Source organism: Anser cygnoides, chromosome 11 (genome assembly GCF_040182565.1).
Source record: "Anser cygnoides isolate HZ-2024a breed goose chromosome 11, Taihu_goose_T2T_genome, whole genome shotgun sequence".
Classification (NCBI taxonomy): Eukaryota; Metazoa; Chordata; class Aves; order Anseriformes; family Anatidae; genus Anser; species Anser cygnoides.
Genome location: NC_089883.1, coordinates 21,740,287 through 21,755,458, shown reverse-complemented (window position 1 = coordinate 21,755,458; position 15,172 = coordinate 21,740,287). Strand labels below are relative to the sequence as shown.

Sequence of the window (15,172 nt, the reverse complement as noted above, 5' to 3'; positions counted from 1 at the left end):
TTGCATTAGAAATTACTTGGAACATTGGAACCATCAGTTGCCCATCTTTAAAAACTAATTGTACTAAATTAATTTCAAATCTCAACTTTTTTTTTTAGTTAAAGTGAATTTACTCTGGAAAAGAAAAGTGCAAATTTTTCTAGTAGTATTTCTCCATGGCTCTTTTTTCAGCTTCTTACTGATCACTTGGAATCTTATGTTTGAGCTTTACTCGTAAAGTAGTTTGAGTAATCATGAATGCATAAGGGAATGTTATTGTAACAAAATAAAAATGATTTTTTAAAGCTCATATCCCACATCAGTGCTTTGTAACATAGGCCCTATGGGTTACAGTGTCTTCTAAAATCAGCATAAGTCATAAATCCGAACAGTTTTAAGGAAGATGGTGTAACTCCAAGGATACCTCTTTACTAGCTGTACTATTATCTTTTTATTCGGCCATCATTTTAATGGAAACATATTTCCTTGTTGTATGCCTTATTCTTTTAATACGTAAAAGATCTTAAACACAACATTAAGAATGCTTTAATTTTAGAGCTCTTTTGATTGGATAATAACAAATAGGAGATGGATTTGCTTGGTTTTGAGTGCATATTTGTCCTACTTCTTGTTACTGAAACCTCAGGGAAATTTGCATGATTATGAAGTGAACTTCATTGGGTTCACAATATTTCTAAGTCATTTTAGCTACTGATAAGCCATTTATAGTTTGAAATCAAACAATTGTAAATGCTGATCCATTCATAACATAACATAAAATACAAGATGGGCTATTCACTGCTGTCTGATGTTTGCTTCCCACTGTGACAGAGAACAAAATGCCTCCGTTTTTAACTGTCTATATTTAAACTGTGTAGGGGCAATCCATAATGAGGGATTTCATTCTTAGGAGGTGCACTGGATGTTTCATGTTGCCAACACAAAACTGTGGTGTTTCTAAAGAAATTGTCATCTCTTGTTTTAATATTAGGAGTTCTAATATCAGGAGTTTTGCATACAGTAAAGTAGATATGTCGTAGCCCTCGGTTTGCATTAGGTTGAAGGAATGATCTCAGAACTAAAATTTTTTGATTGATTAGGTGTAATTTGTCCTGACTCACTCGTATTCACTGTGGGCTGAAGAAATAAGATAAAGCTAGTAATACTACGTGCTTTCAAAGCTTCATTTCTACTATGAGAAATGAGAAAGAAGGCTGTGTTAGTTTTGACAAAAGCAAAGCAAGGCCATCTAACTAGGAAAATGAAGGTAGCTACAAAAATGCTTAAAAACAGGAAGAGAACTGGAGAGAAGTTGTAGAGCAGAAAAATAATATGGGAATTGAAGGGGCAGAAAGAGAAATGCCAAGCCAAAAAAAGTTAGGGCGATGAAATGGAATTTAGTAACCAGAGGTAAGAGAGATTCTGACCCATTTCAAGATGAGCCTGACAGAATTGCTGGGGAAGGCAATGGAGAAGTGTTTTGTAAATGTAGCCGCACTGTTTGGAGGGGATAGGACAGAAATTTTGTGTTAGCAATCCAATAGCATATAAGGATGACATTAAATCAGGGGAGACCAGTGTTTCCCCTAACATTAAGTCAGGCAGGCAACTCAGGAGGACTCTAGACCTGTTGGCAAGCTGTGCAGGGACAGAATCAGAAAGGCCAAAGCTCAGGAACTCCATTTGGCTAGTGCAGTGAAAGATGATGAAAAATGCTTTTATAAATACATCAAGAGCAAAATGAAGATTAAGAAGAATCTCCATCCTTTACTTAATGTGAGGTCATTGATAGTGAGTGGCATTTAATACAAGTTTATCAGAAATAATTCTTCCAAATTAACTTGCTATTCTTCCTGAGAGGATCATGGTTAATTGTTGAAGATAACAGTAGTAATATAGCACGGTTGTATGGCATATAGGACTTGTGGTCAGTTTCAAGGTGCACCTGGTTCGGGGAGCAATCCTGGAGTACTTGTCTAACAAGAGTCCTGGGGGGCAGATGGGAAAAGTGTCCATTCTTACTTCTGCTTTATTTAACGCTTTTTATCAGTGGTTTAATGGAAACATCTTACTGTTAACAATGTTTGGAAGTGGCATGAAAATTGGAGGCATTTATAATCGCTACAAGGCAGTGTGGATTGCTTAGTGACCTTGGCTTATGCAGCTGGTAACTATTTCAGTACAGACAAACGTCAGGTTTAGAATTTGCTGGCTGTGCTTACAGGATGCTGGACTCTGTCCTGGTGCACCGTAACAGAAAAGCATTTTAGGGTCACTTGTGAATAATTAGCTGGAGTGCGCACCCCGGATGTGCAGGAGACAGCTGAGTTGGCAGTACCACTGTTTGGTTGTTGCCCTTGGAGAATGGAACAAAATAAAGTCTACTAGTATTTTATTAATATCTTAGTTTAATTCTTTCTGTTGGATAAGTGGCCTGTCCTACCATAAACAAATCAAAGCAGATGTGTTCCACATGCCCTCCATTCAGCTGTAGGCAAAGCTTACCCACGTATCTGGTACAGCATATGCCTCAATAACAGTGAAAACTGTCGTCAAAAAACTTCCTGCAGTCTGTATTCTCATCCCTTGAGACTCATTTGAGAATAACACTTGTGGAAATAAACATATCCTAACTTTTTTATCAGTATAATTTTAATTAATGTGTTGAATATTTAAAACAAAGTAGTGTAAAGACCTCCCAAATAGTGTTACTAGAGATTAAACCAAGCTGCAAAGGGGATGTGCAAAATCTTAAATATAAAATACCCCTGGTAAAATAGTCACAATGTATTCGTGGAGCTGCGTATTTGCCATGGATTTGACTGAGAAGTAAATCTGAGAAAAACCTGTAGCAGAGCACTGCTAAGTTAAATCATTGGGGTAGTAGGGAATTTGTGTGCAGAAGACTTGCTTAAATCTTGTTGCTTTATTATAAGTTATTATAAGTTTTGTTGTTTATTTTTACTGTGATGCTGATTAGGTTTCCTGTCTTTTGCACAGATTACAGGACCGGCCCTTGCTTCACTTTGGTAACCAACCAGATGTGCCAGGGACAGCTCAGTGGAATAGTCTGCACAAAAACCCTTTGCTGTGCAACTGTTGGGAGAGCGTGGGGCCACCCCTGTGAAATGTGTCCTGCCCAGCCGCATCCCTGTCGCCGAGGCTTCATTCCAAACATTCGAACAGGGGCCTGTCAAGGTAAGTTAGCAGCAAAGCTTCCCTGAAAGCTGCTGAAATTGTTGCTGGGTTAATCTTAATTGAGTTGCACTGCTGTGAATAACCTGTCCTAAGTCATTCTCAGCTATATGTGTGAAGCATGGAAAAACATTGTCAAATGCATTACTTCATGATTCAGTGAGTGTCTGATGTTCAAGTCAGTACATTAGTAACTTAGGTCGTGTGAGAGCAGCCAGCATCTTAATGAATTTCTCACTGCCAGCAGCCTTTTCCCTTGGTTCTGTAGCATGTTTCTCAGAGTGTACCACTCAACCATTCCATGGAGGATTTTATTCTGTTTCAAAAAGTGCTCAAAACATGCATCAATCTGTGGCGATACTGTTCCATTTATCTGGTGTGGGATTTTTTTAGCTAAAATTTGTTGGGTTTGGATTCATCTTGGCTGTCTTATCTCTTGAGCTACACTGCTTCAACCTGGAGAAAAGTACACGTCATGAATTTCAAATGCCTTATTATACTTATTATATATTTTATACAATTTTGGAAATGCATTTGCATTTGTTTCAAATCGTAAAATCCACCCAGATGTTGCTTACTTCTTTCTAAGCATGCCTTACCATAGAAAGTCCTTACACTGCTTTTGGCTTTTATTCTAGTACTTCCAGCTGTATAAATTCTTTTATTGTCTGGATGTCTGGCAGGAAACAGGAGAAAGTTAACAGGGGCAGCTATGTATTAAACTGATGTGGATTATAAATTCCCAGGGCCATATCTTTGGGACTAGTTTATTTCGATCTGTCTAACATTTTCTAATAAGTTACAGTATTTTTTAAAATAGGGGAGATAAAGATTATAAATCTACAAGTAATTTTATTTAATCATTAAATTCTTGTGAAGGACTTCAAGACATTCCATTGTATTAAAAGATGTAGATATCTGTCGCAAGCCAGGTCCCGGTTGGTGCCTGCAGACAGGCATGATGAACTTCACGATGGGCATGTTTGTGTATGCTGCATAACGCGTACATATTCTTACCTCAGCCAACCTGTTCCTCTCTCACTGTTAAAAGTCAGAACTAAATTGTGCAGAAATCTGTAAATTAACATTCTGGACAGTTCTGAGATTTTATGTGCATAAATATGTGGTCCACACCCCTGACCTCATGCCACACCTAGTTATAGCCCTCTTGTTTGTGTCATAGAAAAGTTGCGGTGACCTCTCCGATGGTTTTGTGCAATTCAGAATAAGGCTACCTCTGCTTGCTACACATTTCTTTGCGTGCAGCTACATTTATGCTAATCTGTATGCAGTGCCAGCACAGTTTTGGCCCTGTATATTTGACCCGTACTTTCCAGTTTTCTTTTCTCTTGTAATGTGTTCATAATTTCAACAGATCTGCTATGGAACCACATATTAGCTTTATTTTTCATACAATTGTACTAAATCCAATCCTTTTGAAATCAGATAACATCCATTCAGACTGAAGACATTTCAGGGCTTTCACATCCATATTCAATCTAAGTAAAGAAAAGCAGGTTAAATAAAATCCAGGTTCTCTGAAGAGAAAAGAAACCATTATTATTGTGTGGAGAAATCAGAAGAAATAAAATGGAGGGGAGGACAAGTTTATTTTAAAAAGTAAATAGAATATCACTGCCTACAGTTTGACTTTGTCTGGCTAAAAGTTAAATTAGTATTACAGCTGAGATTTTTTAAAGATACAAACTACAAAAATGAAAGCCAAAAGGTGGGATTTTGAAACAGACATTGTGACTCAGGAGCATGAGTTCTATTTTTTTATTTTAAATTCAGTGCATTGCCATGAAGTCTGGCTTGACTGTTGTTATTGTAGCACAGCGTTTTGGTTTAGCTCAGGTTCCAGCAGCAGCGTGGCTGTGTCAGTGGGTGCTGTGCTGGTTGTCTGTGCCTCCCAGTGCCCAGGTTAGCTCAGGCACAGCACTGCTGTGGCTCTGCTGTGGCACTCCGCAACCCGGTTCATCACCAGGGGATCTTTACATAATGCTCTGCAATGTGGTACAGATATGCCCCATGGCGTTGCTGAAACTTCCTACTCATGGCTCCCAGGGAAATTGCCTCTTGGCCTTTTGTACAGACATAATACTTTGCTTTTCAGACTGCAAGACACATTGCAGCTGGCTCTCTGGGATTTATACAGGGAGATTTGAAGGCGTCATCTCCTTCAGCTTGTGGTCCTGTGTAGAAACTGATCCTAGCTTGAAGCCCAAGATTTCAAGAAATGGGGTTTTGCCAGCAGCAGCTGGTACCCCCTGGGGAGCTGGGTGGAAGCACAGGCGTTTGGGGTGCAGAGTGTTGAGTGCTCTGCTTGCTCCCAAAAGACTAGGGAGCCACAGACACGGGGCAGCCCTCAGGGGAGTGTGAGCCAGACCTCCCTTGTCTCCTATGGCAATGTTACTCCTCCTCCTTTAGCCTCTTTTCTCTAGCTATTACTAAGCCATTGCAACACTTCTGCAGCTCAGTGATGACACACGTTGTTGTGCTAAAACAGCTGTCAGGCCAGAAAGCGGGGCTTCTTGAAAATGTGCTTCCTACCTACCCTGTGGTACTATCTTTGTCATTTCATTTTCTTAAGTGACAAATTAAAAGCAAGAAGAGAGAAGTAAAGGGAAAAGTTATAAAGAAAGAAAGAAACAACAAAAACCAGCCAAAGTTATGAATGTCTAAGTAGGTGATTAATAATGCCTCTGGAGACATTAATTATGGCTATGGAGCTCCTTGAGTCAAATCCTAACCGCAGCTTAAGGTCATTGATGCTGATCTTACTGGAGTGTGAGGAGTTAATCATTTCCATCAATAATGAGTGTGCAATTCCCTCTGCGAGGCCTCTCCATGCACATCACACACTGCTCCTCCACTCATTCGGGGCTCCTGCATCTCAGCACTCAGCTATATGCTGTATGGAGTTGCCAAGATTTTCGAAGTTGCAAGTGATTTTGGGTGCCCAGCTTCAGACACTTTAAAGGAACTTGGGTTTTGGCAGGCTGTGTTCTCTGCATCACCATTCCCCAGATGTTTTGGAAAAACAAAGCAATAACAGTTAGATGTTTAATGTCTGTAACAATAATAACCATGTAATTTCTTGTAGAAAATATTTAGAATACTGTACTTAATCATACTTTGCATAGAGTAATTACAAAATCAGTGTGTCTTCACGAGCAAGTATCATAATATTATCATGGGTGAATGATGGATGTAGGCATATTTACTTTAATTTCTATCTAGACAAATTATTATGGCTATTCTTGAGAAATGAATTTAAAGTGGGTGTTTTTTCCTTTTTTATATGATAGACGTGGATGAATGCCAAGCCATCCCTGGGATCTGTCAAGGGGGAAATTGCATTAATACTGTTGGATCTTTTGAGTGCAAATGCCCAGCTGGACACAAGTTTAATGAAGTGACACAAAAATGTGACGGTAAGAACTTTCAGAACTTTCTTCTGAAAGTAAAGGGGGGAAGTCTTCTTTTTGGGGCCAACTTTGTTTAGGAGTTTGTAACAAACTTTCCAGTCTCTTTGACCTTGAACATGCAAACAGCATTCTACACAGCAAATATGAATAATGGTCCTTTCTCCTTCTAAACCAGAGAATCTTAAATATTGGCCCTGCAGCTTTTTCCAGCCTTTTATTCATGTAACATTTTGCAGACTTAAAGGTACATCTGAAACAAGTTAAATATTAAAACTGAAAATATTTTTAACTGATATGTTACTTTAAAAATGCTTGAGGCACATGTCTCTCTGTGGATCTTTTAACCAAAAAGTGTATATGACTGGAAGGTTCAACACATCCCCACCTACTCGGTTAAACTGTATGTGACATAAATGAGAGTTTTACACTGCTGAGTGAAGACCACAGGACTGTGGTCTAAGCTCATCCTTATAGTTGCAGATATTAAAGAAGGACAAACATTTTATCTTTCCTTATTGGTAATCTGCATATGGAAGTTTAGCAGGTGCTAGATATTAGTGTTGAAATTTGCACTGCATGATTATTGAATCTTGAGAATTTTTAACTGTGATTTGATAATATTTTTTCTTCTCTGTAGTATAATAATCAGGCATAGGTACTGCAATTCTAATTTTTGAGGGGAAAATCTGAGTATTAATCACTGGCTTCTTTACTGTCCCACTGACTTTGGCGGCAGAGGGTCTGTCCCCAGAGTATTTTCTGAATGTCCTGCTTTTCTGTTACTTGACATGCATTTAGCACCTTACAGATTAAGCCCTTCAGAAAGATTAAATGATGAATGACCACTAGAGCTTAAGGTGATTGTGAAAGGGAGGTGTGCATCCACCACCCTTTCTTCTATCAGGTGCCTTTAAGGAAGTACTCAACATTTTGTAGTCATTTTGGAAGAATTATGACAGTCTTTCAAAAGGAAAATCCGTATTTCAAGAAAAAATTTATAATTCAATTACATGTTAGGGAAAGCAATTTCAGAAGAGTTTGTACATAGCATGGCTTTCATATTGACTGCCAATGGTTTTGGCAGAAAGTAGCCCAGCTTCAGGGTAGAACAACATTACAAGTATTTCCTTCAGTGGATGAAGTACCAAGAACAGGATGAATAGGAAAGACTGAACATGTGCCTTGTTAAGTATTAATACCTGGGGAACTGAGAACTGCAGGCTTGCTGCACTGTATAAACATTGCTATGGTATTTTTTGATTGCCAAATCCTATTAAAAAAGAAAAAAGCAAAGCAAAAAGAAAAGAAAAAATAAAAGAAAAAAGAGAAGAGAAGAGAAAGAAAAGAAAAAAAAAAGAAAAGAAAAAAGACCTTCAGAGCCTGCAATTCCTAACAGATGAGAATGATTGACTGGGCCCAAGAACCTGGGATAACTTGGTTCATTTCCAAGCCTTGCCACAAATTTTGTGCACCATTGTGTGAAATCCCTTTGTAGGGATGTCTTAGCTGCAAAGATGGGATACACTTTCCTTTGTTCTATTTTATACCTGTGCATTGTTGAACTTTAGCAGACAGAGATTTACTTCCAGTACATTTTCATATAAATTGTACCATGCAATTTTAGTGAAAGCCTTGTAGGTATTAATAAAATTGAAAGAATTGAAAGTAGCAGCCCTATACCAGCAGCATGAAATAGGACAGTGATTCGATAGTTAAGAACATAGTCATATAACAGCTGAATATCCATTCTGCTTTCCCAAATTATCCCTTTGAGTTTTAAGTTGAAATTTCCACAATAAGACAAGGTGTTTGGCTTATTGTAATTAACTATAATTAATTCTATAACATAATAATAAACATATGATCATGTACTTGGTTTAACTTTTTGTCCAGCAGATAGGATTTCTGGCAGGTTGTAACGTCTCCTTGGTCCCTGGTTTCATAGACCTGGGAGCTACCTGCTGAATTACTAGCACCATTTTATTGTGGGTCCCAGTTCAAGTAAGATCGTGACAGAAATCATAAGGTACAGTGAGACACCAGAGCAAGATAGGAAAAAGAGAAGTGTCAGACAAAGTCCTCTTTATTATCAAAGCTGGTGGAAAATTAGATTTTAGGTGTTACATTATTTCACTGCTTCAAATCAGCATTCCTCTTGCAGTTGCATTAAAGCTGAGGTAGATATCTTTTTGTGGTGACTGGAGGGAGTAATTTTTCCTAGAGTGACATTCATGTCTGTGAGTACATTGAGTATACTTACCTTGCATGCTTAATAATGACAATATTGCTTATATGAATGTCAACACTAATATAAATAGTGAAATACTGTTTGGATTAGGCTCAACCCTAAAATAAAGAGTGGTGATTTTGCTTTTAAAAAGGTCAGACTCTATATAAACAGTGGCAACACTGACTTTAAGATAAACATTGGTGAATTTGAGTCAGAAGATGCTTGAATCTGATCCATTTACAACTGCATTTTTCTCTGTTAATTAAGGGCTCTATTCAGACCGAAATTCAATTTCCACATTTTTTGTCACTGAGACTTTTGGGACTCCTACAGAGTATAATCCTGGAGCAGAAGCCAGAAGTCTCTTAGCAGTGCTCCCACTGCACTCAGGCTGGAGGCTCTGGCAACACCCTTGAAGTAGCACTGAACAAAAAGTCACACCCCTCTCACACACCCAAGCGAGGAATGTGACCCACATCACGACAGCTAGCAAGATGCTGGGGAGGAATGTGTGCACAGGGGGCCCAGGGCCCCGCACAGTTTGGGATGGGTCTATCTGCAAAGTTTGGTCATCTGTATGCCACCCCAGTCCCTCTACTCCTCTCCTGCAGAGGCGAGGGGCCACAAAGATAGTAGACCATCCAATTCTTTACCTAGGGAAAGAAGAATTGATCATTTTTATATTACTATCTTCCCAGGAAAAGGAAAAGAGAGATCCTCTCTACTTGATAAAAAGCACATTAATGGGCCTGTGGGACATCGGGTGTTCCCCCATCTGTCAGGGCCAAATTCCAATTTAGGCATTACATTTAAATTCTTCAAATCATTTATAATGACTACAATATTATTCATTCCTTGCCTTGGTGTGTTGGGTGGTGTTGCAGTATTTCATCTCAGAAATTTTTGTGGTTGGTGAAATCATTATTATAGCCGTGTGTCTATCTGTTTGTAGATCTCTGGAGAAGAGGTTGTATAGAGAGAGTCCTGTGATACCATAATTTCTGGCAGGATTCTCTCTCTCAGGAGAGCTAGCTGCTCAGTGATCTTAAATGGCTGTGACAGCCGGTTATCACTGATCACTCTAAAAGTAACCTGCCTTTCTGGTCTGCTTCACTGATTCTTCTTGTAGGTACCAGAGAAAAGAGTGAGTTCTTTTCAAGCTCAGCTGGACTCCAGGTTCCTAGATGAGAGCAGTGCTAAGTAGATACAGCTGCATTATTAAGACAGTCACTGAAAACCAGGGGGGAAGTAACAACGCAGCACAGGCGGGCTATTGATGGTAATTAAGAAGCAGCTGAGACTGGCATAGGTTGTTTTTTGCAGGGCTGTAAATAACATGAACTCCTAAGCATGGAAGAAACCTTTTATATGTTCCCTCTGTTCATGTATGCAGCAATGATCAGGTATAAGATGTGTGTTATTTTTCACACAGAAATTGAAAAGTTTTCTGCATTAGATCTATGCTGATGATTTAGTATGTGGATCAAAATTTGTTAGTGATGACATGGTATTTTTTTTTTTTTTAATTACTGACAAAATCTGGGGAGAAAAATTCTGACGTGCTTTCTGTGGTAGATATTTCAGTTTCTAGAAATCTGTTTCTAGTGTCGAGAAATCTGTTGAAACTTCAGTACATGCACTTAGTGGCTTTTTATTGCCAAAGAAACAGGTGAGAAACAGAAAGGTAGTTCTTGTTGCTTGCAGTCATCATGCTTTGTGCTACAATCCTGTTGGATTGTATTAGTTAAACAGTACCTATCTGGTCAGTTTCGTATGGGGGATTTCTAAGAAAAAAACAAATACAGTTAGGATAGGCAATTTAGTAGGTGCCACAGCTCCCTTTGAATCAGTGTTGCCTGTCTGGTGCCAGAAGATGCTGTGCTGTTGGAGATACCACAAGACATAACAGTTATGTTCCTGATCACTACGGATTTTCTTAACCCTAGCGTGCAGAATTCAAATTGGAGAGGTTATTGCTTAGTAAATCCTTTCTGCAGCTTTACATTTTCATTCATCATTATTAAGCAGCAAAACAAACTGACCTCTTGCAGTTTACAGATATAATACGACCTTAGATTCTATTTCACTTGTGTTTATAAGATAACTAACAAAAGATTCTGATCCTGGTTTGAAACTCCTAATTGTGTCCCTAGTACATAAGTTGAGAGGGGTCTCAGACCACAGTGAATTTGATCATTAATGTGAATTATAAAACACCTTTTCTCATGCCTAATACAGCTAATCTGACCCTGCTTCTCTTTTTTGCTTTAAGATATTGATGAATGCAGCACCATTCCTGGAATCTGTGATGGAGGAGAGTGTTCAAACACAGTCAGTAGTTATTTCTGCAAGTGTCCTCCAGGGTTTTATACAGCTCCTGATGGCTTAAAATGCATAGGTGAGTAAAATACTGTAAATCATAAGCAGTAGGTGTCATGAGCATTCATGAATCTCAGAAATGGATAACATTGTACCAGAAACATATTTCACCTTGTGATCTTTAAATTCTTCTTTTATGTAAAAGTACATAATGTGACTATATCTGTATTCCAAAATGAGGTTTTCATTTGCAAGATGTTTCCTCTTTCCTTCTTTGTTGTGACCTTCTGTTTAATTTTTTGTATTAGAATTGTTCTGTCATGCCACATTTGTTGTCTTTAAGTAGGCAGAACATATTTAACAATTCTACTTGGTATTCTTGATTTTGTGTTTGTACTTGGTTTAGTCCATGTTATATTAGAGTGAGTCCAGAGGGGGGCCACGAGGATTATCTAAGGGCTGGAGCACCTCTCCTGTGAAACTAGGCTGAGGAAGTTGGGGTAGTTCAGCCTGGAGAAGAGAAGGCTTCAGGGAGACCTTATAGTGGCCTTCCAGTACCTAAAGGGGGGCTAGAGGAAAGCTTGGGAGGGACTCTTTGTCAGGGAGTGTAGTGACAGAACAAGGAGTAGTGGTTTGATACTCAAAAAGCGTAATTTAGATTAGATATTCAGAAGAAATTCTTTACTATGAGGGTGGTGAGGCATGGGAACGGGTTGAGCTCCTTGTTGTTTAGTAGATAATGATTTGGGAAGAAATTGAACAAAAATGACTTCACAGAGAAAAGTACCAAATGATATTAATTTTCCCAAGAGTTCTGGAAGTAGTTTGGGTTATAATTCATTTTGAATAATTCTATGTGAGTGCCATTCTATTTCTGCAGGTTGTGAGAAATAGACTATTTCTCGCATTATCAAGAACAAAATTTTAGTAGATTAGACATATACTATATACGCTTAAAATGCTGGTTGAGCATTGCTCTTATTGCTTCAGATGAATAGCTCCTAAATGACTGTGGATCATTACATCATTGATTACCACTTGTAGTTAATATTTATGAAGGATATTTATGCACTTTTCTGTAGCAAAAAACTTCTGTGAAGATGCTCAACTGCTATTTGCGTTTTACTTTTTATATTCATTGCTTAGTCAGGTTTGCCCAACATTCCCTTCCATTCCTGCAATTTTCCAGCCTTTTTTACCCACTGTATTTGCAGTCTGAAATAGTTTAGCTAAAGAATGGGGTATTTAAATGATGACAGGCTGTGTTAAGTAATATGCCAGATCATGAGCCATCATTACAATTTTGGCTTCATGTCCAAGGCAAAACGTGCTAAATGGGAAGCATTGTTAATTAGCTACAGATATTTTGGATTTTGTCTAACAGGCAGACCGCTTACTTGCTATATTAACAGGGATGGAACCCAAATCTGTATTAGAGATGGGCAAAACATGTAATCTTGATTTAATTACAACATGCCTGTCTTAAGTGAAAAGTGTTAGCTGAACGTGTCTATTCTGTTAGAGATGAGGAAGTGCTTCTGAGAAATGTATCCCTTATGAGACTCGAATGGAGCAGCTCTGAAGCCAAATATCCAAAGGGAGAACTGGGAGTTCCATTATGACAAACCTTAAAAATAAAAATAGATGAAGCAAATGGAGCTGGAGAGCAGAAATAAAAGCAGAACATCTCAACCAAAGTACATGAAGAGTGCTATGAAGAAAGCTTATAAACCTGTTTCTGGCTTTCATAAGTTTGTTTGCTCTGTGTTACTTTCAGATGACTTTTTTTTGAAGAAAAAAAAAAAGGTATTCTTAAAAGCCATATTCAGTGATTTTTTTTTATATTTTCAAAATACTGTTTTTAGTGAAAAATATTAAAATTTTTAAATCTGAAAATATATTTGTGAACAGAAAAATGTTTTTCCCTCTATTCTTGACCTTATGTGTATTTTCCCTTTTGCAACAGAAAATGGAAGAGAAAAAAGAACTAAATAAGGAAAGAATTACTTACTAGGAGTATGGAAAGATTCGGCATTTTTCTCACAAATTTACCTTCATTTTCTGAAAATGTTTTAGTTTTTGGATAAGCTCTTACTCCTGCAGGCAGACAAAGATGTTTGCTGTTTATGTTTTTATGGCACGTTGTGTGCTTGCACAGAACCCACGTAGACACTTTTCCCACTTCTGCCCATTACTGCATCCATTTGTTTCAGAACTTTGTACTGACCAAAACTGAGAAGACTGAATTACAGGGGTTAGGGGTGGTTACAGTCCTCCCTTCCTGCCCATGCACCCCACAATCACACCAAGCATCTGAATATATGTCTGCTTTGTGTGAAGAGGAAACTGTAACAGGTGCAGTGGAGAACAGTTTGCATCAGAGCTTTCTTTGACTTTAAAATGGTAGATCAAGGACTATATGTGCTTGGCAGTTTAGCTGGGTACCAGGAGGCCAGTAACAGAACTGACTAGAATTTATTTTTTTTTGTCTATTTCAGAATTCCATTGTATCATAATAAGAGTAAACTAAAGTTTGGAAACAAAGACCAACTGGTTTTTTTAGTTGTACTGCGAGTAATACCCGTGTTCATGGTTCCAGCTAATAAAAAGCAGAACCATCACAGACTCTCCCAATATATCACTGTATATCAATTTCCTCAAAATAGTAAGAAACTTCCCTGCTTTTTTTTTTTTTTTTTTTGTCCACTAGTATATCTAGTAAACTCTGGAAAGCATTGTTAGACAGATGAATCCACCATGCCCTGTATAACTGAGATACTGTTTCTTTAGTGCATGGTGTCTGCTGTCCTAAGCTTTTATCTGCAACTTTTTCCACTACATTTTGACAGCAAATGTTTGTGCATTTTCAAAACAAACTTGGTCTGGTTTATCATGCAGCATCAAATCACTCTACAGCTTTTATTGAATTTGACATGGTATGACGTATTGTGAAACAATTGCTCAGAGCTTCGTATTTATCACAAGATTATTTTATTCTATTTTTTGCTCCCATATACGTTTTCTTTCCTGTTTCTAAGGTAGGGTATCTTCTGTACAATGTTGTTAGAGCTGAGTGTATGAAATCTGGGTATGGGATGTTCATTGTACAGCACGTGCTTACCCTTTTCGGACAGGAAGACAGCATATTTCCATAAACAATGTGATGGCACCAGTTAAAGCTGTGCTGCTCTCTCTTACCTGCAAACCTATATGTTGTCAAATCACTACCTACTTCAGCTGGGGAAGGCATGACAAATGAAATATGAATTACTCCTTTGAGATCTGCAATGCTGTGAATTTTTGCTATGTATCAGTGGCTTTGAAATCAAAGCTTAAACAGAACTGATCTAGTACTATCTATCTGTATATATATATAGTACTAGCTATAGAGTTGGCGCTGGAATTTTTCTTTGGAGGCACTGCATATTTTGTATACTGAATACCCATTTCCATTCTGTTTTTCCTCCTCTAATTCATTGCTATCACGTTTCACATTGGCTTTCACACAGGAGGTATTTCACCTGCATTGAATCCCACACAGACCAAATTTTGTCCAGATTTTTGTGGGTTTCTGCCTTTTGTTGTCTTTTCTTTTTTAATGTTGAAAATGCTATATCATTGATAGTGTAATCAAACAAGAAAAACAGGACCTGTCTTTTTTGTTAAAGTCACATTCCTTGTTGAACTGATGATTACGTATCCATTTTTTTTCTCTTGGTAGATGTGCGTCCTGGATACTGCTTCTCTTCCCTGATGAATGGGCGCTGCAGCAATCAGCTCCCCCAGCCTTTGTCCAAAATGCAGTGTTGCTGTGACAGTGGCCGATGCTGGTCTTCTGGTGCAGCCGGTGCTCCTGAAATGTGCCCGATCAGATCCACTGGTATGAATCCACCTTTATTCTTATGAGTGTGATTGAACACTGAATTAGGCAGCCATTTTCTTTCATCAGTAGTATTTTTGTCACAGGATCACACAGAACAGTTGAGGCTAGAAGACACTTTGGGAGATTGTTTAATCC

At 38.2% G+C, this 15,172-nt stretch overlaps 1 protein-coding gene across 3 annotated transcripts in view; it reads left to right on the top strand.

The window, feature by feature from the left end:
- FBN1 (fibrillin 1) overlaps window positions 1-15,172 on the top strand; it is a 157,645-nt gene that overhangs the window by 51,956 nt on the left and 90,517 nt on the right. For 2 of the 3 annotated variants that reach the window (XM_048052354.2, XM_013177522.3), the window contains 4 exons: window positions 2,980-3,177; window positions 6,486-6,611; window positions 11,108-11,233; window positions 14,876-15,034. In XM_048052354.2, the coding sequence (XP_047908311.1) occupies window positions 2,980-3,177; window positions 6,486-6,611; window positions 11,108-11,233; window positions 14,876-15,034 (609 nt within the window). Of the gene's footprint in view, window positions 1-2,979; window positions 3,178-6,485; window positions 6,612-10,219; window positions 10,239-11,107; window positions 11,234-14,875; window positions 15,035-15,172 lie in introns of those variants that run through there. The other variant, XM_067004149.1, reaches the window with a different exon arrangement.